Raw genomic sequence first — 24,336 nt, 5'->3', positions numbered from 1 at the left:
CGCTAAAGCCAGATGAATTGTATTATGCTTATTTATTACTTAATTATCCCTGTAGGTGTTCAAGGTACTTCACAACAGCTAAAACAGTCCTTGCCCTGAAGAGCGCGCAGTCAAATCTAAGATTAGAGATGACAGCACTGCAAGCGGCGGGACCTGCAGAAAGAGCAAGGTCCTTGTTCAACTAGATACTTAAATGTATGTCTGTCTCAAAGTTCAGTTGATTGGTTAAGCACTTTTGTGACTCAAGGTTAGTGTGACTGATGTTGACAAGTATTTCAGATGCTAGTGTATGTTCCTGAAAAACCTATTTTTGCTGCTATTTTTAATGCACTGGTTATCCTGTATAGATACTCTCACAGGCACAGTGTAGACCTTTAGGAAATACGATTTCACGTCCGTGGAATCATGCCATTTTGTACTGGTTAATGTTTTGGCCCATTGTGATAATGCCAAACATGATTTATGAATAGAATGGAATGTGTGTGCATTAATGTCCATGAGCATTCCCCAGGAGACACAGCCCTCATGATTCCTACCCTGCCTTCTGTTTTCTCCTGTTCTTAACACCCTATTCATTAGTAATGTCTCTTTTTTCATGCTTTGAAGTCCATGACTCTCCATTGATTTGCAGTGGGTTGCGATCTGGCCCCTGGACTTCAGGCATGAGTGACAGATTCAGGGAAAACAGACCTGATCTGAATCACTTTATTGCCACCTGCAGAGCAGTGCTTTTCCAGGACACCTCCCAGTTATAGATGCACCTGTGCGAATCTCAGTCATTTTTCTGGAGCTCTGAATGCAGGCGCCAGGCTTTGGAACTACCATCTCAGTGGCCTGGATTTATTGCTGGTTTCCTCTGCGTTTTCTCAAGGAGCATGTTTCTCTTTCTGTTTTTTCAGGATGCCATGTACACTTAAAATCTTTTTAGCGCGTGCCCTGTGTTCATTATTTAGAAGTGCATGGGAAAGCCCCTTCAGCTCTAGCTTATTGTGAGCGCTGTACAATTGTATCCCAACTGCCTACTCTACTTATCTACTGCATTATTTCTGTGAAAGCAAAAGCCGTGCATGGAACAGATGCTTGGAATGGTATTGGGATCCAATTACTGCACTTTTCCAACCTTAGATCTATTGTCTAAACTTGGAGCAGGCATATTTTTATTCCTCGGTGATACTATATAAAGAGACAAATGGCATTGTGTTTGCTGGCTGACTAGTTGGCAGAGAAGGGGTAGAAGGAGCAGCAGCAGTATGGTAGGTTTTATTCTTTCCCGTGTCTGTTTATGTCTGTCTGTATTTCTTTCTGACCCTAACAATTCAAACAGCGCAATAACGATCACACTGGACCCCATGAAATCTCATACTTAGTATTGCATCCAGAATGAAGATATATCCCACAGAGCGAGCTGTGAACTTCCAAGGACTTTTCTGCATGTGTTGAACAAATGAGTAAGGTAGGGAACATAGATGCACTTGCTGAAGGGAAGAGCTCGTGCATCTCTTTCCCAGACTAATACACTAGGGCAGCAACGACTGGCTTGGCTGGTGTTAATTAGTGCTGAGGTCTGCTATGGTGTGATGGGGAGTGAGGGAAATGGATATCTATAATTGTAATTGTGTTGCTCTTGAGACTGTGGGGAGAAGTAGGAAGTACTGCAGAAATTTGTGTGTGTTGTCTTTGTCCTGCTCACTGTTGGCTTTTAGCTCTGGGACTCCAACAGCCACCTCTGCACCAAAGGTGCACTTGATGTGATTCCAAGGAGCAAAGAAGAACTCCTACTGAAGGAGCAGTGGGCAGATTTGGCTCTTTGTCTTCCGCAAATTCAGAGGAATGACTACAACAATATTAAAAAAAAAAAAAAAAGCTGGTGATCTTCTCTTCCTTTATTTTTCTCCTTTTTGCAGGTGCTTTTCAGGCTGTCTTAAAGTAATGCTGCCCAGTGGCTCCCTGGGGCTGTGGAGTATTTGATTCTGGAGAACACTGGAGAGGGAGTTGTATATGAAAAGCTTTCTCAAAGCTTAGTTCAAAACTGATCCCATTTAAGCAGGTGATGAATGTGCTCCAAGAGCTGTTCTGAGCAGGATAAAACCACATTCAAAATAATTTCTAAAATCCACGCACCAAACTAGGTTCCAGTTTCAGTCAGTGCAAGCCCAGTGTCACTGGTTTCACACTGAGCACACAAGCCACTAATCATGTTCTTCACCACTGTTTTACAAGTGAGCAGTGCCTTGTGCTGATTATGCCTCTTCAGTTGTGGATTTACAGATTTCCCTTTAATCAGCTTCACTACAGTCTAAGCAAGCCCTTTTGTGGGGTGGGTGGCAAGTGCTGGGTCTTAGGTTTTCTTTTTCCCCTCTTTTTTTAAATTTTATTTACTAGTTTTCTTCCCTCCTATTTATTTCAATGTCACACCACACTGCTTGATGTTTGAAGATATTTCGGGACATTCTGTGGTGAAATTGCTTAAGTTAGGAGATGTGAAAATATAGCTAGAGACTATTCTTTCTCCTCACTCCCAGTTTGACTGACGATTCTCTGTGGTGGTTCTTTTCATTGTGCCTTTTGTTTTGGGAAAAAATCTTCTGAGGTACCTTACTATACAGGGACACATGAAACAGATTTAAAATGGAAAGAAAAAAAATAGCCTTAATGAAAGAAAGCTGAAGAATATCTTTACATAAGGAAGTGATCATTTTTTATTAATCAGAGGGAAATGTATATGTAATTATGCTAGATGAACTCTGTGGGGAGGTTTTTTTCTCTCTTTATGATGTCTTAAGGGATTTATAAATATTACAGAGGTTTTATAGCATCATAATATTTCAGATGTGCAGTAAAGCTACTTTCAAAGGATTAGTGCAGACAAAGCAGCATAGTAAAAAATAATTACAAGTCAGCCAGTGCTACTAGGCTCTGACATACAGGGCTGATGAGAGTGAGAGAGGCAGGGTTCAGGGAGATAATTTTTCTAACAAGAGCAGACCACACAAGTGCTGTGGAATGGAGTTCTGAGAACTGTCTGCAGCTCTCTGTTAATTCCAGGGAATTTCAGTGAAGTTGGGTCTGCGATGTCTCCCCGCATGCTTTGCGCTGATGGAGAGAAGGAAGGGAAGAAGAGAGGCGTAAGGAAGGAGGGGGAAGCCTTTTTCTTATTCCCAAAACATTCCTGTTGTATATTCAGTTCGAGTGACACCTCGTAGCAAATTCTGTATGCTGAAGGGAACTGCATTCCCCAAAATAGATTGCATTCTGATCAAATGTGTTTTGCAGCCTGCTTAACTGTCTGGAATGTACCACCTGTACTGAAACAAGTAGTGACCTCAGTGGAGCAATGCTGATTTCACGAGCTGAAAATGTGGCCAGTTGTTTAACTGTTGAAGTGTTTGTCTATGTGTCCACACATGCGTGTGTGCGTACACACGTGTGTGTCTGTGAGCATAGAGGGCTGCATATGTAGAGAGGGACCATTAATCTGTTTACATGAAGGAGGACATCTATATGTCAGAGAAGAAAATTTGTTGGGTGGGGAAAGCAGCTGGCGAATTTAGGGTCATAGAAGTTGAGCAGTCTGCGGTTGGAGAGGTTATCTGCTGTTCCGAGATAAGTTTGGGAAGATAATACATTCTCTCTGTATATCTGTGCAAGAGAAAAAAGGAGACTGTGATTGGGAAGGGATTGTATGTGGGGCAAAGTAGAATGCTTTAGTGTATGGGAGTGTGAAGCAGGGAGGATGCAGTCCAACAGATTTTTGTATCTAGCAAGGATCAAAGGTGTGTGTCTGCGCGGGTGTGTGGGAGGCTGCGACTACATATAAAATGGAGTGAGGATGAGAAGGGAGGGATCTGTTTGTGAGTGAAGAGTAGGTAATAAAAAGATCTTCTGTTTCTCAGTTCTGATAACGTGGGTTTTTATTTGAATGATCTGAGGCTGTTGCCTGTTTGAAATGCAAATTGTGCCCTTAGAGCAGTTTATGTTGCTTATTCCTCTAGATTGTTCCCTCTAAGGCATGCACTCGGGTTGGCCTTATGTGGCTCACCTGCCATTAAAAGGACATAAACCACGCTAAAAATTGGTGCCTTGTCCATAGCTGAGATCTGGGGTGCGGATGCTGAGTAAATTATCTCAGCAGAACAAACTTGTGAGACAATAATCAACAAAAATCCTGTCCAGTGCTGCGAAAATCCCTTGGATGGGCCTGAGCTGTAATTTTTGAATCAGAAGCTGGATTCAATGTTAACAAAAATTCAAAGACAGGAAATGTCAGCACTGACATCCCAGAGTGGATGAAAAACAAGGAGGGAGTGCGATGGATGAAAAAGTAATAGTAACTCAGAGTTAACTTCATACTGTGGATCACAGTAGGGGACAGAATCTGAGTGAGATGATGGATGATTCTGTCTTTTCTGTAGTCACGAACGTAGTTGCAGAGGAAGGAAGTATAAAATGTGAAACAGCGCAATTTAAAGCTGGTGGTGTCTTATGTTTAGTTTGCCCTGGGCTGAACGAACACATAAGGGTACAAGACAACAGAATCAGGCTCTTAATAGTGTACGCTGCGTTCTCTGAAGGACTCCCTCCCAGGTGACCTGCTTATCCACTGGTGTCTTCTCTGGAAAAAAAAATAAAAGAAGAGATAGTAAGTTGCTGTGTGGGGAAGCTTTTCTGCTTGTGTTTTAACTTTGGCTGTCAGGAATACCAAACCATGGCATCTTTAGTTACTTTAGTACTTTAGTATTTTCTGAGTGTTTTAAGGCATGGTGGACCAAACAGGGAACTGACCTCCCCAAACCAAACCAAAAATGTGGCTTCTGGCAGCACTGCCCCCTTTTCCTGACTGCCTGGGCAGACATTCTTACTCTGCAGAAAATGCTAAGTAGAGGTTGATTACTTCATACTTACGAAAGAGTAGAAGTGTGCACCTGAGCAGTCAGTGCAGAGTAGTGCCCGTTATGGAGCTGTGCCTTTGTTTATCTTGCAGCAACTTGTCTGTTTTGGGTTGTCTGCAAAATTCATTGAGGGCCTGAGATGATAAAGTTCTGCAATTATCCACTGTCACTTCCTTTGTATTTCTGGTGTCATGAACCTGCTCTAGCACCAGCCTTTTGTGAATTTATCAGGGTAAGCAACACCTCATGTTCTGAAGTAAGAACCAAGTATTTTCAGCTCCTTCCTCCTTTGCATGTAGAAATATAAACTGATTCCCTGCCCCCCCCCTTTTTTTTTTAGATCACCCTGAAATCAGAGATTTCTTCACTCTGCTTCACTTGAACATACACCCCACTCCGCAACATATAAAAATTGAATCCCATTCTTATATCCAGAGAGGCAAGGGCAGCACACATTCATTGTTTCTGCCTGCCTGTGCCACTGCACCGTCCTTGTTCCCTCTGGCTCCCTGACACCGCCAGAGAGGAGAAATATAAAGAACCTCAGTGAGGAAACTCAACTCAAAGCAAATGCCTGGTTCAACAGAGTTTTCCATTTTCTTGGGACCAGATTTTGGTATGGCTCCATTTTTTCATTTAAAGCTTCTTACTAACCAGGGGAAAAAAAAAAAAAAAAAAAGAAAAAAGAAAAAGGAAAAAAAGAACCTTTAAAATCCAGGCTAATTGAGAGAGCGTTAACACTAGTAAGATGAATGTGAGTGATATGCGACAAACCTGTGGTTTCTCTTCTAAACTGAAGTGTTGTTTTCTTCACAATGGGATGATTAATACACTCAGGCAGGAATATTAATAGGCTTGTTCAGTTGTTGCAACATTCTTCCCACTGCTGTGCTATTGAGGCCTCGGAATCCGAGCCCAGGGGACGCTCAGCTCTTCAGTTTCTCATCTGGCATGTTTTGTATGTCAGTCTCAAAGCACATGTTGCAATGATATATCAGCTATCTTTGCAAAGTGCAGCTCAGCACACTGCATTTTACAAATGGGGAAATCAAGGCAGACAGAAGTGATGTGTCAGTCATCCACTTGCTCCTCTGTAGGTCACCTACTAAATGCTTGACAGTTTGGAAACCATATGTTTGCTCAGTTCTGTGTTGCTCTTTTTGCTATGATATTCTTTCAGAGAGATACTCCAGAGTCAGAATCCAGATTCAATTCATTAAAAAGTTCTGCAGTGTTTGGAGTTGTCAGAGAGCAGCACAGACCTATTTCTATTCTCCTAGAGCTGCCTTTTAATTTGACTTAACCACCAGAAAGACAGTGACAATGTACTGTATTCTGTTCCTGCTCCACTGACTTACCTCTCAGCTTTCCTCTTCATAGTGCCTGCCTACCCAGCAGTCATGCAAAATCAAGGTGCAGTTTCTTTCTGTGATTACGGATTTCCTAGCCTTTCAGAGCAGATGAATTATGTTCGCAATACTGCATACACAGAAACCAAGAGACTGATAATCCAAGATGCTCTGTACGTTTGATGCCAAGAGAATTAGCTTGAAACTGGTGATGGAAAGCCATTCCCATCCAACAGCTGTTCATTGGCCCCTGTGAAATGTATTGGTGGTCTCAGCCCCATTCCACAAGTGAGCAGATCATAAATAGGACCCACACCCAGAGCTTCAGCAGAAAAACTAAAGATAGATTGAGCGACATGGGCACTGATCTCCTTTATGATCCCTGGACATGACTAACCAGAGAGTAACATTGAACAAATGTCATGCTAGGATGGATTTCTCCTAGAACAGTGATTGTTTTCTGGATAACTAGTCTTCAGCCTTTTTTGCCTTGAATAGGACTTCACTAATGTAAAGAAACTTTTGGGTGTTTTTTGTGTTGCTGCTCTGTTTCTAATAGATACTGAGCCACAGCTTTTGGGTTTATCTGATCCTTTCTTACAGCTACAATCCCTGCTTAAAGCCTTACAGCATAGAGAACCTATTAGACTGATGAATGATAGAGGTATCGCCAGTGTTTGGCATTTAAAGTTAATAAAACCTGGAGCTGGAGCCCACTGTCCTTCATTGTGGAAGCTTAAAAAGATGTAGATTATTTGCTAGCATGTAGAATATTTATCATGCTGAATCTGGATGCTGTATTTGGTCACAGCAAAGTAAAGCATGAGAATGGTAAAGCGTGTTCTGTCTTCATAAAGACCAGCTACATGAGCACAGAAGAACCGGTTCTTCTACCCCATCCGAAAACGCTGAGGCCAGGCTTGCGCCCTGTGGTCAGTTCCCCCAGACAGCTTGCAATACATTCGGCTGGGTAACATCTGCTTTCTTCTTACCTCGGGGAACCAATACATGTAAATACGTAGGATTGTTCTTAATATTTCCATTCTATCTGGAAGTGTTGAAAACCTCCACCAGACACCTCACGTTATATGGAAGATTGCCCATTACTGCTCAAAATAACACTTATTTCATGTGTAGGAGGAGGAGGGAATCTGTTTATTCCAAAATCAATATTTCTACATTCATTAAACATTCCACTTGTTCACTTTTTTTTTCCATGCCTGTGGTGGCATTCTATCCTTATTTTTATCCTCACTACAAACACATTTTTCTTTTAATTTCCATTCCTATTTCCAGATTTTAGTGCTTTGCATTAACTGATTGGAGCTTGACAGGTCTGAAGTGTGGGTATGTGGATGAGCGTCTACCATAGCCCTAATTTTCAACCTGGGATCTAAAACAGGGTGGCTGAGTGCAGAAATCTGCCTGGCAAATTAAATTGATCAGACAACATGTACTTCAAACAGAGTCAAGTGGGAATATTTCCTTGAGCTGCTCTGCTCCTCAGGATATTTGAAATCAGTATTGAATTTGAACTTTCACAGGCTTTTTTATTTTGATGAAAGGAGACAGTAGAAGTTGCTTTCTGTTTCGTGCAGAATAGCCCAAACTAAGTAAGACTAATTTTCCATGACATGAGAACCAGGTGGGACTATGATGCTGAAGTTTAAAAGTAAAAATGATGAAGTTTAAAAGTAAAAATGATAAAGAAAAAAATAATCTGTCTGGAAGGGAACTCAAAAGGCAATGTCGCTCATTATCCTACCTCAAGTAAGGATAATGCTGTGGTTAAAACATTTCTGTAATCCTTAGGAATCGCAGATTTTATTCTTTACTGCAGAACAAAAACTGTATTGTCTTAGGCAAGCTGGTTGGGCCCTTATTCAAAGATATATAATGAGGTCTAGTTCTGACTGATTTCTACTGAGCATTAGATTCTTAGATATCATTGTAGTTCTTTCCCCAGTCTTTCTCTATCTCAGTCTTCAGACTACAGAATAGTGTTAAAACCAGGCCCGCCCTTTTATTTAAGATGACTATCTTGAATATTAAAAATATATGGGCTAGTAAGGCAATGTAGTGTAGTGTCATAGGTTGGTGCGAGAATATAGATTGTCCTTCTTCATAGGAAGAATCTGTTCAGCCAGTGTTGGTCCAGACCGAGCAGACTTCTAAACATTTCTGTGTGAGAAGGAAATTATATATTTTCCCTTTATAGCTCCTGAACTGAGTCTTCATGCAGGGCCTCATTTTGAGTCTGGCTGCTTGTCCCTGCATGAGAACTGGGGAGGAGTACCTGTAGCTACTTACCTGAATCGCTTGTATTTCTTGAGAACAGCAGGTTGGGAATTTTAGCTTACGTCTCCAAGCGGGACTACAAGCTTACATGACTCCTCCTGTATTACAAAGCTCTGAAAAGCCAATGCAGAAGGCAGACTACTCTCCTGCGTCTAATGGTCTGGCATAGGTGACTCTACCCAAGGAACAGGCAGTTCCTTGGGGAAACAAGCAGTGGACCAGCTGTGGTATACATGGAATCATGGAGTTTCAGAGTTGGAAGGGACCTCTAGAGATCATCTAGTCCAACTCCCTGGCTAAAGCAGGATTGCCCAGAGCACATCACTCAGGACTGCATCCAGGTGGGTCTTGAAAATGTCCAGAGAAGGGGACTCCACCACCTCCCTGGGCAGCCTGTGCTCTGTCACCCTCACCGTAAAGAAGTTTTTCCGCATATTTGAACAGAACTTCCTATGTTCCAATGTGTGCCCATTGCCCCTTGTCCTGTCACTGGGAACCATTGAAAAGAGCCTGGCTCCATCCTCCTTCAACCCACCCTTTAGATACTTGTATGCCATAATAAGGTCTCCCCTCAGCCTTCTCTTTTCCAGTTAAAGAGTCCCAGTGCTCTCACCCTTTCAGAGTCACACTTTGGGTCCCTCACCTTTTTTAAGGCAGCACGGTGACAAGCTGTCCTTGTTTATCTGAGCTGTCAGGTTTCAGGGAGAGCAGGGGAATGGCAAAAATCCTCAGTGGGAGATTCATCTGTTATTAAAGCAGCATTTTTTATCCAATTCATGTGTATATATATATATGTGATTGAATTAAAAACCTTGTCATAACAAAACACAATCCTCTTGTATTACTTGACTGTATATATTTTGCCTTCCTTTAAAGATGGAATTTGTTTTCATGGGTGTTTAACAGACAAAGTAATATATATATTTGATCTTCTTATTTGTATTGCAGGCTCCAAAAAAGGCAAAGAAGAAGATAGAAGGTGGTTCCAATGTATTCTCTATGTTTGAACAAACCCAGATCCAGGAGTTCAAAGAGGTTGGTCGCTATTCTGCTGTTCTCTATAGTCTCCTGTCATTACTAATGAATAACATAGGTTTTGTTTGTAATCCTTATTCAATTCTCCATCTGCTTTAATAGAACACACAGTTGTTTTCTGAATCATCTCTGTGGTTTTGGCTGGTATATCATTTTCCTTGTGTGTTTGTTTGTTCTTTCCTTCATTCTTTCTTTCATTCTTTCTTTCCTTCATTCTATCCTTCCCTCAGTCTCCTGTTTTGAGCTCTAGACTTATTTGAAAAGCCCCCAAGCCCTCCATCCCAAAATAAAGGAAAATTATCATCTCATCCACTTTAGCCCTGATTCAGGAAAACACTTGAGCACATGTTTGAAGTTAAGTTTAAGTGGTATTTTAAATAAGAATAGCCTTACGTGCTCAAGTATTATCTTGAATAGAGATACTTTATCGAATGAGGGCTTTAATTAGTGGACTGTTCCACAATAGCAATAGAAAATATTTCTTCTGTGCCCTTCTAATACTGCCCACAAACTAGAAACAAAAATACCAAGAAGCCCTCAGCTGACTTGCTCCATAAATTCCAACAAAGCAAAACAACATGTTGAGATTAACTAAGTAAGCATGTTTTAGCTCCCAAAGAATTTGGTATTACCATGCATTGTAGATTCTTTGACCAGTTACCTGTGAGGAGGCAAATCTAATTGGCTGGCATAAAAGCTGAAGCATATTAAAGACAGGTAAGTTGTTCGATGAGTTTATGCTCTCTTTCTGAGTGGACGGTCTGGAATGTCTGTGAGGCCATCACATTTTGCCCTGGTTTGTCATTTTAAATTATTTTTTTTTTCCCCATTTTTTGCTAATTCACATCTCCAAAGCAATTTCAAATGTGATAAACAGCTACTGTTTCATTTTGTGCATATGGCTTTCAACTTTACTTTTTGTGAGGATTCCCACCAGCAAAGCTCAGTGGTGAATGCGCCTAAAAACCCATGCAAAGGATTGTGAATATGGCCCAGGTAAATGAGTTAAAACCCCTAACTTTTTCCCCGGAGTTAATGGCAACATGTTTAACACTCTTTTCCCAACTCTCCTCCGTATAATATGAACCACCAGTTTTATTTTCTGTAAGGACTACTGTTTGAAGACGTACCAACAAAAAGAACTGGTCAGAATGCTATATTTGATCTACTCTAAGTAAGATAATACTAAGAGCATTTCTGGGAGGATGGTGGCAGAAGAATGACAAAAGCATGAGGGAGTGGTCCAGTGAAAACCAAGACCATGTTGTGTTTAAAGACTGCGTACTTGAGACAAGTATTTCTGAAAAGCTGGTTTTGATCAGAACATTTTTATCTAGATATTTCAACCAGCTCACCAGAAAATGTTTCAGCATTGCTGTTATTACATTATTTTAGGTTCACCCACGACAATACATACCTAATGCTCTTCTCGTCTTCTCTGAGCTTGCCGGGCTCTGCTTTGCTCTTCATATTTTCTTCTGTTTTGCTTCCAGGTTGTGGGGATCACCGTTTAAAGCAAGCCCCTCCAAAATGAGGGAAAGTAACTCTAAAGAGTTGGGCTTAATTTTTTATTAGGTGATGGTTTTTGGCAGGTAAATGAACGGTTATGAACATGCATGCTGCAAGCAAACACATGGGCAAACTGGAATGTGAGCAGTGGGGCTTTGTAAGAAACTGGAGGTAAAACTACATGAAGATATGTTGATACAATACTATCACGGAAGGAAGTGCACCCTGTAGAGCAGTAGACATTGAAACTCTGCAAGTTACTGTAGCTGCAATGGACTAGCTGTATTCTCAGGAGAATTTTGTCTTTCATAATAATACTGAAGTAAGAATAGTTCCTGGTCATTGTAAAGATACACTCTCATATTGATGTGCGTGTCAGACAGATAACCAGCTTCAAAGATATGCCTGGTTCTACTAATACTCCTCACAGTATGACCAGGGGAATTTCAGGTCATTAAAATCTTTCAAAATCAATAAAACGTTAAAAGTGTGATGGCAGCAAATAGACAGACATGCAAATAGGTAAATAAACAGATAGGCAGTTAGCTGGCTTGGTAAATAATGGGTAGAATACATAAATTCTGTGTTGGCTGAAAACAGAAAAATAACTGGTTTTTTTTTCTATCAAAAGTTAAATTTTGCCTGACAGAAGGATTTAAGGTCAACACACAAAGGTCAGTAAGAGCATAGAGTACAGTCTGAAGGATATAGTTTATTGGAAAGAGAAACAAACTTTGAATAAATAATACTATGAAACCTACATTTCTCTGTACCTTTGAAAATTCAACTATCTCTGTATGAAGGATCATTTTGAGGTCCAGAAGAAATTGACTTTAGCTAGATCTACAGCAATTAAATGTTTTACAGAATATGATAGCTGCACAAAGGAATGAGGTATGGGAAAGGTACAAAACACTCAGGGTAACCACTGACTAAATCCTCCCTAACTAAAGCCTCCCTAATTCAAACGTTTATGGGTTAAGGCCTGAATGGCTGGAGCTGCCAGCATTGGCTTCAGCCCAGCTACATGCTGCACTGAGCATTAATTTAGTTCGAAGAAGTTTGGGTGGGTTTAATTAAGGCCCTTGCCAAGATACAGTAATGTGTTGAAAGTGAGGGAAGTGCAATGATGTGGCATGATGTGGATGAATCAAAGGAAGTTAAATATTCTTCTTTCCAGCGTGAATATAATAGCCCCCTGGACTGGTATGTGTGGTTGAGGCACTGTTCACTGCAACACGGCAATGGCAACAAATTTTCCTTTTTCTTCCAACAGGCTTTTACCATCATGGACCAGAACAGGGACGGCTTTATTGACAAAGCAGACTTGAGAGACACATTTGCTGCACTGGGTAAACTGGCAGTAATTATTAAATACTTAAAAGAAATGCAGTTTAATTTTCAAGCACATAAGAAAAGTTTGTATTAGAATTACAGTGGGAGAAGTAACGCGATACACAGGAGGCAAAAGGAAGCCTGTTCGGTTTGATCTTCCTCCTTTATGGTAGTTTCTGTCTTTCTACATAGCTCCAGCTGGGAAGTCTCCTGAGCAGCCTCTTTCAGAAGCGAAATGAAGGTCTCTCTGGGCCTCACTGACGGGTGCAACGGAGTTGTGCAGCTGGCAGCTCTCCAAAGGCACTGATCCCTCCCCTGCAACTGTTCCATAAAAAGCCCACCCAAGCAGGAGTCCATGCCAGGCATTTCTGATTTGCCTCTGAATCCAGGCTTCACAGTCTGCACCTTTTTCATCTAGGAGCCATGCAATATCTACCAATTAATGTTGTTATCATGGACTAGCTGCCCCTCTGCCCACACAAAAGTAGGAGGACTTCATGTGAGGTTCTGTGCTGTTGTGCATTTATGTGGGGTGGAATGTACACATCATGAGATTAGGTATTGTCCATTCCATGTGCATCACAATCCTGATAATATCAAGCAGATTGAAGCAAATCTTCCCAAGGAAAGGAAAAATCAAAATGCTTATGATCCCAAACCTGGAACTGTATCCTTGTTGCAACATTTGAGGCTTGAACAGTGATGTAGGCATCTGGGCTTTTGCCATCTGGATCTTATTAAAAAGAGTTTGATAAGAATCTTTAGTGCTCCCTGGGGTGGAATCAGACACCAGCAGAGTCAGTGCAAAGAGCAGAAGCTCCTGAACTCTTTATTGTGACAATGAGGTTTGCAAACCTTGGCCTGTAGCTACTGTTACCCTGAAATATTTATTTCTTAAGGCCAAGTTCTGGTATCTTTCCTGTTCAGTGAAGCCCTTCAATGCCTATAAAGTACAGTCACAGCAAATTACTACTCAATTTGAGTAGGGTTGCCAGGGTCTAAATTCTCATCAATAGGACTGCACAAGGATGGGGAAGGGATATGACTACTCAACTCATCCCTCTGCTCTCTACTCAGAAAGGCATCTCAATATACAGGAGGGCAAAGACTGAGACCTTGGATTCACTTCAGTCACTTTGAACTCTGCTATATTAATATCAGTGGAGCCTGTGTTTCACCTGAGGTAAAAAACCAAAAACCAAAAAACAAAACAAACAAACAAAAAACAAAACCAAAAAAGAAAAACAGTTTATTTGGAAGTGCCCCTTCTTTTGTCCACTGCTGGCCACGTCCTTATTATTTATTCTTCTTACTCCTTCAGTCACCCTTTGATCTTAAAGCCAGCTCTGCCAATTTATTTTACACTGGGGTATTCTGGAGTTGTGTTCTACCATGTTATTAGCAAAGTTGTACAGAGCCCTGAGCTCCCCAGTGGGAGGAGATGAATGGGAATCGTTTTTTGAAACACAATTTGTGATTTATTATGAAAAATGATCTCTTCTGCAGGTCGTTTGAATGTCAAGAATGAAGAGCTTGAAGATATGGTGAAGGAGGCGCCAGGTCCTATTAACTTCACTGTCTTCCTTACTATGTTTGGGGAAAAGCTGAAAGGTAAGTACCTTTGGGGGGTTGGAGAGATATCTGTCAAAGATCCTCAGCACTGAAATATCTCAGCACCTTGCAAATTATAATAATGTATCCACAGAACAATGCTTAAAGGCAAGGAGTGATCTCCATTTCTGCAGACAGAGCTGAAGTATGAAAAGGCTAAGGGACGGTCCAGAGGACAATTCAAAGGTGTGATTTCAGCTTACATAAGCTAACATGAAAGTGGTAAGCTGAGGTCCAGAAAGTAATGAAATCACAGCAGCCTGGAGCGCAGTGCAGACGAGTTACTCACTGGCAGTAGGTTCCTAGGCTGAAGTTTGTTGCTCGTGCTATAGTGGTATCGCTCCCAGTGGTAGCTGGTTTTAAAGGATTTTCAGTATTTCTACAAAAAAACTTTCTGCACTCCTTTGGCTCATTATGCAAACATGACATCTGCATCATTCTTGCAGTAATAGGGCATGAAGGAGCAACATGGCCTTCCCTCATTTTCTGTATCAGTTGTAACGCAGTGGCCCAGCCTTGTTTTCGCTTGAGGTTAATAGTGATTTTGCCATTGGATGAAGATTTTGCTGAATAACTCTTCATGGAGTGAATAAATTGAAACAATTTAATCTCAGTGGAGTTACAATGATAAAGGGGAGGGATTTTTCCCATTGCCACAGAATATATAGGGATCACTGTAGGGAGTTCAGAAAATGTGGGTACTAAATTTGTTGTGGGAGCTAGGAGTTTAGTCATATCTCTTACACTGTTAATGGCTAGAAACTGCACGAGGGGGAGTATGAGGCCAAGAGAAACCTCTGGTCATCTTCCTATATGCATTAGAGATAGGTGAAAGCCTTGACCTTCACAGCAATGATGGTCTTAGCCAAGCACATTCCAGAAGTTTGTTATAATAACTAATGAAGAGAAAAATGGAAAAATCTGATCACATCTTGTTAAAAACATTTATTGTATTGCTGCTGGACTCTGGCTTTATATTGCTAAGCACAATTTCAGTGAATGGCTTGCTACGCTTGGAGTAGAAAATAGAGAGGTCTGAAAGAAAGTATTAATGTAGCTAGTCTTCAAAGAAATACAGCATTGCTAACGAGCACAGCACGTCTGGAAAGCGTAAGAGGTGATGGAGAAGGCTGTAGACTGACACTGAAGAGGGGATTTTATCACCCAGGCATTGATCTGTCTTGATGACAGTGGTACCTACACTTTTACATTCCAGATGTCATCTTGCAGAGTAGATAGTGCCCTTCTCCATAATCTTCCTTCTGGGATACGTGACTATTTCTTGTGGGGTGCCCAGCTACCCATTCCTGTCTATTTGTGATGCTTATGATCACACAGAGCATGGAAATGAGCTCTTCTTCCTTCCCCCTCCTCCCTTTTGTCTCTTACGATTGCTGAAGCTGGCAAAGAGTCTGGCCCTGCCGATTGTGTGGCCTAAAACCAGAGCCAGCACAGGAAGGTGAATGGTAAAGCATACCCCTCTTGTCTGCAGGTTTCCTGTTGGCTACTAGCAGAGGAGGAGGGTTTTTTTAATTTCCATTTGGTGAAGGGAAAATCACAGCTGTGCTTGTCATGCCCTTCTGGTTGGGTTTGTCATGCAAAGGAAGCAGAGCCAAAAGACTGCACATTCCCAATCAAAACTAATTGGGATGAAGAGCCTTTGTAGTGCAATTAGAAAGGGAGAAAGGGCTAGAGGAAGTGGATATGGCAATTTTGCAACACTCTTTATTAGCTAAGTACCACTCAGAGAATTTGGTGAAAGGTGCTTTCTAAGTAAAATTTGTTGTGCTATAATTGATTTCTGTCATAAAGGGGAAGCTGGGATTTTCGGGACGAGCTTTAGCTTTGTATATTGAGATTATGATGCCAGATGAACAGCTAACAAAACTCGGTTTATGTTAATGCCAACCACATGGAGCTGTTTCTACAGGGAGTCAGAATAATACAATTTGTACAGAAAACAGAGATGCCGCACATCAAAGAAACCACTTTATTTACCAGCTAATCAATAAAGAATGCCTGCTGCATTGCTTCTCTTCAAAGCCAAAGTCCAAGGGTATGACAGAGTAGAAGATGTAAAACACAGTAAGGAAACAAAATCCCCCACACAGTGGTGACTACTTAAAATGCAGACCTTTCCTTGGAGCTGGAAGATGTTTCTCTTCATGGGACAATCAAAACACTCATTAAATACCACTGCTCTTTGTATTGATCATATATTAACTGCAGTTTGAATGCATTGCCTTCAGCTTGGCAAAAAAATACACGACCGGTGTGTGGCAAGAAGGAGGCCATATAGCCTTAGATTTATTCACTGTTATATCCACTAGGATACTACTACTAATCCTTGTGAAACCTTTTAAACAAAGAAAACTAAGTAGGCATCAGTAGTGTATGCAGTCATTAGAGCAGGGAACCGTGACTGGGTTCTATTCTGGTTCTCTCTCTGCCAAACTGCGAAACAAACTTTGAAACTGCAATTCTTCATGTTATTACCTTTTTTTAATCACACTTTCAACATTTCAGCATCCCAAGTAACTTCATTTGTCCGTGGGTCAGTCCACCTGCTGGTAAATCTGGTTTCCTACAGTTATTAATAATAATTTATATTATATAGACTACTGTAATATTTTGAAATACTGGAGAATAGTCAGAGTATATAGCGTATCCTTTGGTGTGGGTTGAAACTGACTGTAAGTGAGTACCCTCAGAATCTGCAGTATTACAGTACAGTCAGAAACCCCAGCCAAGATTAAGGCACTGTGAAAGCTAGTCCCTGACCCAAATTTTTTCCAGTCTAAATAGATGGGATAGATAAAGGATGGAAGAAAAGGAAGACTATTACTATCATTTTACTGCTGGGAACAGAGGAGCAAGGAAATTAAAGTCATACCAAAAGTCTGTGGCCCAGCTAAGAGCAGAAGCAAAATCTTGGAGCCACAGTCTAGTGCTTTAAACCATCCTGTTTCTATAAGTAACACTTAATGAAGAGATACTTAAGTGGAAGTGCACTACAGAACATAAGTGCAAATCACCATATTACATTGATCATCCTGTTTCCATTGCATTCCATTGACATTCTGATTTTATGATGAGCTTCATTTCCTTTAGTGAGGGAAATAACCTCTTCTCTATATAGTGAAGAACAAGTAACATCAAGAAGTGTTTTTACAAGGAACGTACAGTACAAGATTAAAGGAAGCCAGTGATGGAAACAGTTTGTTATATTTTCATTTCTGAAAGCCACTAATCCTCTGGGTACTGATATTGGAGACCAGTTCCTGGAAGTTTTCTCTCCTGCAGACATAGAATAGATATGAGTTATTATTTTTAAGCTTCTGAGCATTGAACTATTCACCTCTATTGTTTATCTGACATGACAAATGCTGCCGACTTAAGGAACCTTTGTCTTCAAACGTACAACTGCAGAATTCTCCATTTTGCACTGTTTTCAAGTCAATACAATTACTTAGCAAGTATTCGGCAGCTATAGAAATACATCCAGGCTTCTAAATTATATTTCATTAATTTTAGGCACGGACCCAGAAGAAACCATTCTGAATGCTTTTAAGATTTTCGACCCAGAAGGAAAAGGCCACATAAAGGCAGACTAGTAAGTTTATTTCAAATCTTTTAGAAAAAATAATAATAATAACAATAATAATAATAATTGCACAGGTTTAAAGAACTGCTTAAAAGCTATATTTTTCACAGTATTTTAAGAGACAGAGGAACTGTCAGGCAGAGAAACATTTAGCTTTGTAAGCCAGAGTTAAAAGTCTGGACTATTGTATGAATGTGTTTGTATACCAAAAAGAGATGTTATTGTCTTCAGACATTGCAAGAGGCAATGGAAATAGAATCACATGTAGGCCATTAGATAGCCTTTTTTGAAGGTCTGGATATAAATCAACACATGACTCTTTGTAGATTAACTCCATATGTAAAATTAAAATGAACGTCTGGTGCCTAATTCTCAGAGTGCTTGACTGAATGGGAAAGCTAGTCCCCTTTTTAAAAAAGTGATCAATTTAATTAACTCCGGGACATGGTTTTAGTGAGGACATTTTCCTTGTTATGTGTTTACTGTTTGAACCTTCTGCTTATAGACAACAATTTGCTATAAATTTCCACTAGATATGGTGGGAGACAAACCAAATAATACTATTTATAATATGGCAAATATTGCCAATATAGCTATTTTTTAAATAAGGAGGCAGTATCTAATTTGTATTCATAACCTGTTACACTAACAAAGCAGGGTAAAAGGACTTTAAGTGCTAATTGCACAAATGTGAATCCTCATTGCACTGCCAGAATGGCATAAGCAGGTCTTCAGGTAAATAAGATAAATGATGTCAAATCAGGGCAGTGGATGAGGAGGTCTGATCTATGGCTCCAGTGAAATGCTTTATGTGCCTAGATTTATGCATATGCTTCGATTCCTTGGTAAATTTGGGGTCTATACTTTTACTGCCGCAGCCATTTCAGGTAGAAATTATAAAGCAAAAAATGTATAGGAAGTTTTTTAAGGAATTGTGAGTTACAAAATTTTATTTGCATCAAGGAATTCTGCTAATATTGTGATATGATAAATGAAAACTAAACCTGTTACCAGAACATCTGAGGTGAAGTTTTCTATGACATTATTGATGTATCATGAAAGATACTTGAAAATACAAAATTCACGTACAATATTTCCTTCCGTTACCAACATGCTTTTCTGTGACAGTGGTAATGCCCAGTGGGCATGAGAGTCCTATTATGGTAAGCAATATGCAAAATAAAAGCAGAGAGACAGTCTTTTCACTAAAGAACTTCTAAATTTATTAAAACACAAGGGGGTGTCGCAATCAATCAGAAGGAACAGAGGGTTAGCAGTCATCCTGATTGTTTTGGGGTTAACATTATCCAAACAGCTTGGGAAGAACAGTCAGAGAGATACATCAGAAGGGACTCAAACAATCAGAATAAAATGTAGCCTGTTGCCAAATAGGCCAGATCACACGGTAGTGAAATCACAACCATGAAATACAACCTTCTGATAATACAAAACCCGTGAAACGTTATATTTCCCACCACTATCTGTAACAATATACTGCATACAAAATCTGCAGCTTGCCACCCTGTTTCCAGCTCTACATTCCTTGGATGCTGGAAGGCAGTTGGAGTTTGGGGCAAATTAGGAATGCAGTATCACACTCCAAGATTAAGATGAGAGAGAAATACTTTTATTTTTCCTTGATGGAAAAGGTCAACCTTATCCCCACCCCCACTGCACTGCTAACATTAGACAATTGTTTTAGTTCATCACCACAACAGAGCATAATGTTTACTTATTAGACCCGAGGGTAATGTTGATCATTACAGAACAAACCATTAAATCAATTCCGTGAATGTCTTTGAGGTTTAACTTCTATTCATATGCTTCCAAAATTTAGACATTTGAAGGTTTTGAAATAATTTTTATGTTGGCTCATACAGCCATTTCAATATGACAGTTAATGTTAATAAATAATATTTCTCCATATTAAAAAAATCCTGGAATGTTTCCCTCCAAAGCCAGCCATGTTGACCTTTTAATCAGAACTTCTTTTTATGTTCATGGAGTTAACATCCTTCTGGGGATTTTTATGTCTCTACCCTCTGCGTGTTTTCACCTCTAGTCTGGAAATGACTCACTTAGTCCATCTGATGGTAGCTGGGATGGAGTCTTCTAACCTTTCCAGAAGCTCCAGGAGTTTATAACTTACTTCCAAATTCAATGACAGACTTTGTTTGTCTGCATCATTATACCACACATAAAACCCTTCCTATAGCATGATGTCGAAAAGGGAAAATGCTTTAGGTCAGATTCTCAGCTGGTGTAAATTGGCATAGCTTTTGGAAAGGTTAGATGATTCAGCCTTAAATGCCATTCATTGGACAAAGTGAGTCAGGCCAAAATCAACTGTGTCTAATGCTGATGCCAACAAAACTTTTCAGATTTGTACCAGATGAAAATGGACCCAGGGAGTTTACGTGCATTCTGGACCCTTGGAGGTTAGTTTGGCCGAGCTAGTGATGTTTCTCATCATAGTTGTAGAGCACTGCTCATTTCGACTCACCTGGTTTTCTCCGAGAGAGCACTATAGAAAGGGCAATCCCAATGGAAAATGAAAATGTCCCAGAGATTTAACAGACAATTTTAAAAAAGGTTTTGAAAATGTAAGAATGCACAAAGCATTTGTAACTGTAGAAGGAACTGATGTCAGCCAGGATAAGAGATAACATTTAGACTCCTACGTCAAGGCAAATGGATATTCTTTTTGATTTTTTTTTTTTTTTGAGACACAAATAGTCTTTGAAAAAGAAAACAAGATACACAAAGAAAAAAGTGCATAATCTTTAGCTTTGGAAATTGTGAGTGTTCATTTCCTTATAAAATAAATAATGGAAAATGTGCATAGATCCTTAACTCGGTCCTTCTTCCTTATGAGTATGCCAGAGCCTACTGGGCTGTGCATCAGAAGATTATAATTAGATATTTGATCTTTTATTTTCCCCTAAATACTTTAAGCATGTGAATAGAAGACACACAGTGCCCAGATCTCTTTTTAATTCAGACCTGTTTGTGATGAAGTTTATTTGTGACATCTGAGAAAATTGCTGTAAGTGCTTCCTTCCATTCACCAAGCTCCTTCCTGTATCACACTTCCTATTTACATCTGTTAATGCCGTTTGCCCCAGTGCACACATATCCAATAATCAATTTATACTGATGAGAATGATCTCTCTAGTCTTGCACCCACTGCTCACTTGAGAATTCCACTTCAAAAAATGCAGTCACATAACAAACAGACAGGGTAAGAAAACAGAAACAGCAATATGAAAGAGATGAAGAAAGACTTTGCTAAGTAAGGAGAATGGTAAAGTAATGCAGGAAAAATATATACAATAGCTTAAGCTCTGTCTGTGACTTCAGAGTGTTTCCCAAAACTTGCATGGATATTTTCACTCTTGTTCTTGTGGGTAAGATCATTATTCATTACCCAGAAACTTCTTTTTTCGGTTTTCCCTTTCTGTCCTTCCAAGTGAGCACTTCACATCAACAAGAAAGAGATTCAGAAGCGTATATGCCTCTTATGCAAATTGGGACATGTCTTTGTTGTAGCCTTTTACTGGAAAAAAAGATGTGTGTCAGAGATATGACGAAGTACAGTTGTAGCTTTGCCATCAAAACTACACTTTTTTCACTTGAGATGCACAGTGTATGGGAGGAGAAAGGGAAGTTTTACTATTTTGCCTGAACATCTGCATCCACAGTAGGTGAATTTTGCTCACATAGAAGTGTTCCTGTGCAGCCATGACTGCTATTATAAATAGTTAGTTTTAAATATTCACTTTAAAAAGCAGAAAGGGCTGTTTCCAGAAGAGCTATTGCTCTCCCCACAACAAATTCTTCAAAAAAGCAGCATTTTTTAAAAAATCTACAAACTAAAACAGATGTCTATACTTGTTTCAACTTTTGTTTTTGTACAACAGACTGCTCAGCTGTTATCACAGGTTCATAGTCTGTTTTACCGATCTATAAAGAATCCTGACAATGTATAAATACCTTTGGTAGTAACAAAAGGAGACAACTCTGCCTCTTCAGTGTGAATGCAAACTCTTTGAGATTAATACAGGAATTCTACAGGAAGGGGACATTATTAGTGCAAGTGAAAGGGATGTTTATGTGATATAACTGAGTTCATACTGGTGGATGTTCTAGCAAATTGTGCATGTACTGACCTCAGCACATGAGTAACTGGGTGAAACATAATGACATTTTATCTAAAGGGGTTAGACTAGCAACAGCAGTTCTAGTCACCTATACACTTAGGTAAAAAAATTACATGCTCAACTGACTTCCCACAATAGGTTTGAAAACAGAGGGTAAATCAGCTGAGAGTCTGTCCCCAAAATATTCTCTTTGATGTAATTGCATAGGATGCAGATTGTGTGTGGGATAAGCTCCTTGTTACAGTGCTGTAACTCCAGATCAAGACATTGTACCGTGAAATACAACAGGTCTCATGCAGTTTCACAGTCTCCTCTGGGAATGACTGCATGCAAATAAAGGGATTCTCAGATGATGATTCGGGAGAGCTGTTGGAGTCCTCTTTCAAGTCCTCTTTCTCATTTCATGCTCTGTTCCTTTCATCCTCAGATTTTACAGAAAATATTCTCTTTTGGTTTTGTTAAGTGATCCAAACTTTAAACAGCAAGTGAGAAAACCTACCATTTTAGGTTAAGATAAGCATACAAAATTGCTGTATTTCAATTAGATTAATAACCTTAAACAATTTTAAACCTCTATAAAATGTCGCAAAAGCAAAATAAGTTGGCAGAGCGAGGCATTGACACTGATGGGTGCCCACAGAAAATCTCTTGCAATATCATGTAAGGATTAACAGCTCTAATATATGCGGTCACACAGATTTTCTTTCATGCAACTTCAGGAGGGACCTTGCCATCTGAATTGTCATGTGCCATTATCACCTTTTAATCACGTTATTTCGTTTTATTTGAACAGCATCAAAGAAATGCTTATGACACAGGCAGACCGGTTCAGTCAAGAAGAGGTAAGGTCCTTCTTCTTTACTCAAAATAGGAATCTATCTCCAGCTACTATTCAGCAATAAGTATTTGCCCCTCTTTAAATACATGAATTCAGCTGAAATCCTGACTTAGAGAAGGTTGATGCCAGCTCTAGCAATTAGGAACAATTCAAAGCATCTCTTCTGAATAGCTCCATGGCTAAATCAAAGTCAAACAGATTCTTTGGACTTCCATCCAAGTGTAAGCGTGGCCTATCTCTTGCTGTTATTTCCTATGGTGAGCTGGGCAATGAATTTACTAGAGTTCAAGTGGGTTTGGGTGGGGACCGTGATCTGTTTTCCATTTCTGTGGAAGTTATTTTGTTTGAAATCTGAAATGAGTTCTGAAATGAGGTACTGACTTTGTGGTTTGTGTGAGACTGAACATGGATTCTGCTGGCTGGGAGGAATTTAGAGGGACTTTATTTTCAGAAGAGGAGATTGAGTGGAATCAGTTCATGGCATGAACAGAATGGAGTGCAGACTGTAGTACATTATTTGGCCAGGGCTTATCTGGAGCTCTTTTTGACAGGGAACTTCTTGGGATTCTAGCAGGACTGTATTAATTAGTTGTGTCCTAATTCCTCTTTCAATTTTACTGAAGCTAAGGAAATATTTTCCATAGTGGTTAATGGATCAAAGCAGAATGGAGCTGAACTGGGTTGGAAATGAAAAGCAGTACATGTTGCTGTCCCACAGTCCTATGTTTGTAACACTTATCTCCTGTTTGCTTGGCAGATCAACCAGATGTTTGCTGCTTTCCCTCCAGATGTCTCTGGTAATCTTGACTATAAGAACCTCTGTTACGTTATCACCCATGGTGAGGAGAAAGACTAAGAGGAGAGATGAGCTTCTCCTGTCATGGAGCACCAAGTTATTTCATAATGGTTTTGTGTGTGAGACAAAGAGCTAAACATTCAGTATGTGAAGCCATGTGGTCATCAGAAGAGAACCAATAAAACAATTGAAATTAGATTAAAGTTATTTAATGCTCCTGTTTTTATAAAAGATGAAAATACCAATTTTGTGAGTTTTTTCCCATCCTTTTCTTTTCTGTCAGTGGTTTGAAATGGAATTTTCTTGATGAACTGGTGCTTTCGTGATTTATTGACAATCCTAATGTTCACCAGATGGTCCATTGGGCACTGCAGTGTTGCTTAACCTCTTGTGTTTTATACATAAGCTCCATGTGTTAATTGAGAAATCCTCTAACTTATTGCACCAGGAAGAGTATTTGGTAAATAGAATTCTGTTCCATTTCACAGCCCCTAGCAATGAAAGTGTAAATAAAACAATCTTAACCTCTTGTGAATATGCAATATGCCCTCTCCATCTCAGTGATGTGGCCAGTTTCATAAGCCACTTGACTCATTTGCTTTGGTGCAAAAGCACAGAAATAGTGGAATAGTGGCTATTTTTCTCATAGTAAAATTTACCTAGGCATGCTTAGAAACCAGTAATAACGAATTTCCCCTTTCAGAAGTGCCTTTATTACGTGTAGGAGGTTGTCCATGAAATAACAATAACACCTAGTCTTGCACCCAGTGATCAGTAGCCTTATTTTACAGGTGAGGCACACAGTGGAAGGATGTGTTTTGCCAAAGATCGTTGAAAGTCTAGGGACAAAGGCAAGAAAAGAACTCAGAAACTGTAGCCCAAGGTTACACATGAAAGCAGACTACTTCTCAC

The 24,336-nt window shown here is 39.9% G+C and overlaps 1 protein-coding gene across 1 annotated transcript; it reads left to right on the top strand.

Annotated features, from left to right (window-relative positions):
* The first annotated feature begins 1,221 nt into the window (after positions 1 to 1,221).
* Positions 1,222 to 23,572, top strand: MYL10 (myosin light chain 10). Its single transcript, XM_082493056.1, has 7 exons — positions 1,222 to 1,253; positions 9,485 to 9,571; positions 12,357 to 12,432; positions 13,922 to 14,026; positions 17,561 to 17,639; positions 22,584 to 22,632; positions 23,386 to 23,572. The coding sequence occupies exons 1-7, from the start codon at positions 1,251 to 1,253 to the stop codon at positions 23,482 to 23,484; spliced, it is 498 nt and encodes a 165-aa protein (XP_082349182.1). The 5' UTR covers positions 1,222 to 1,250; the 3' UTR covers positions 23,485 to 23,572.
* Positions 23,573 to 24,336: the final 764 nt, after the last annotated feature.

The sequence above is a fragment of the Vanellus vanellus genome (assembly GCF_965231255.1).
Source record: "Vanellus vanellus genome assembly, chromosome: 19".
Classification (NCBI taxonomy): Eukaryota; Metazoa; Chordata; class Aves; order Charadriiformes; family Charadriidae; genus Vanellus; species Vanellus vanellus.
The sequence above is the reverse complement of the archived record's forward strand: the minus strand, read 5'-3'. Positions and strand labels throughout refer to the sequence as shown.

Excerpts from the sequence above, each read along its gene's own strand:
- MYL10 (XM_082493056.1), top strand. Across the intron at positions 12,433-13,921 it reads AGACACATTTGCTGCACTGG|GTCGTTTGAATGTCAAGAAT; the intron begins GTAAACTGGCAG and ends TCTCTTCTGCAG. Across the intron at positions 14,027-17,560 it reads GTTTGGGGAAAAGCTGAAAG|GCACGGACCCAGAAGAAACC; the intron begins GTAAGTACCTTT and ends CATTAATTTTAG.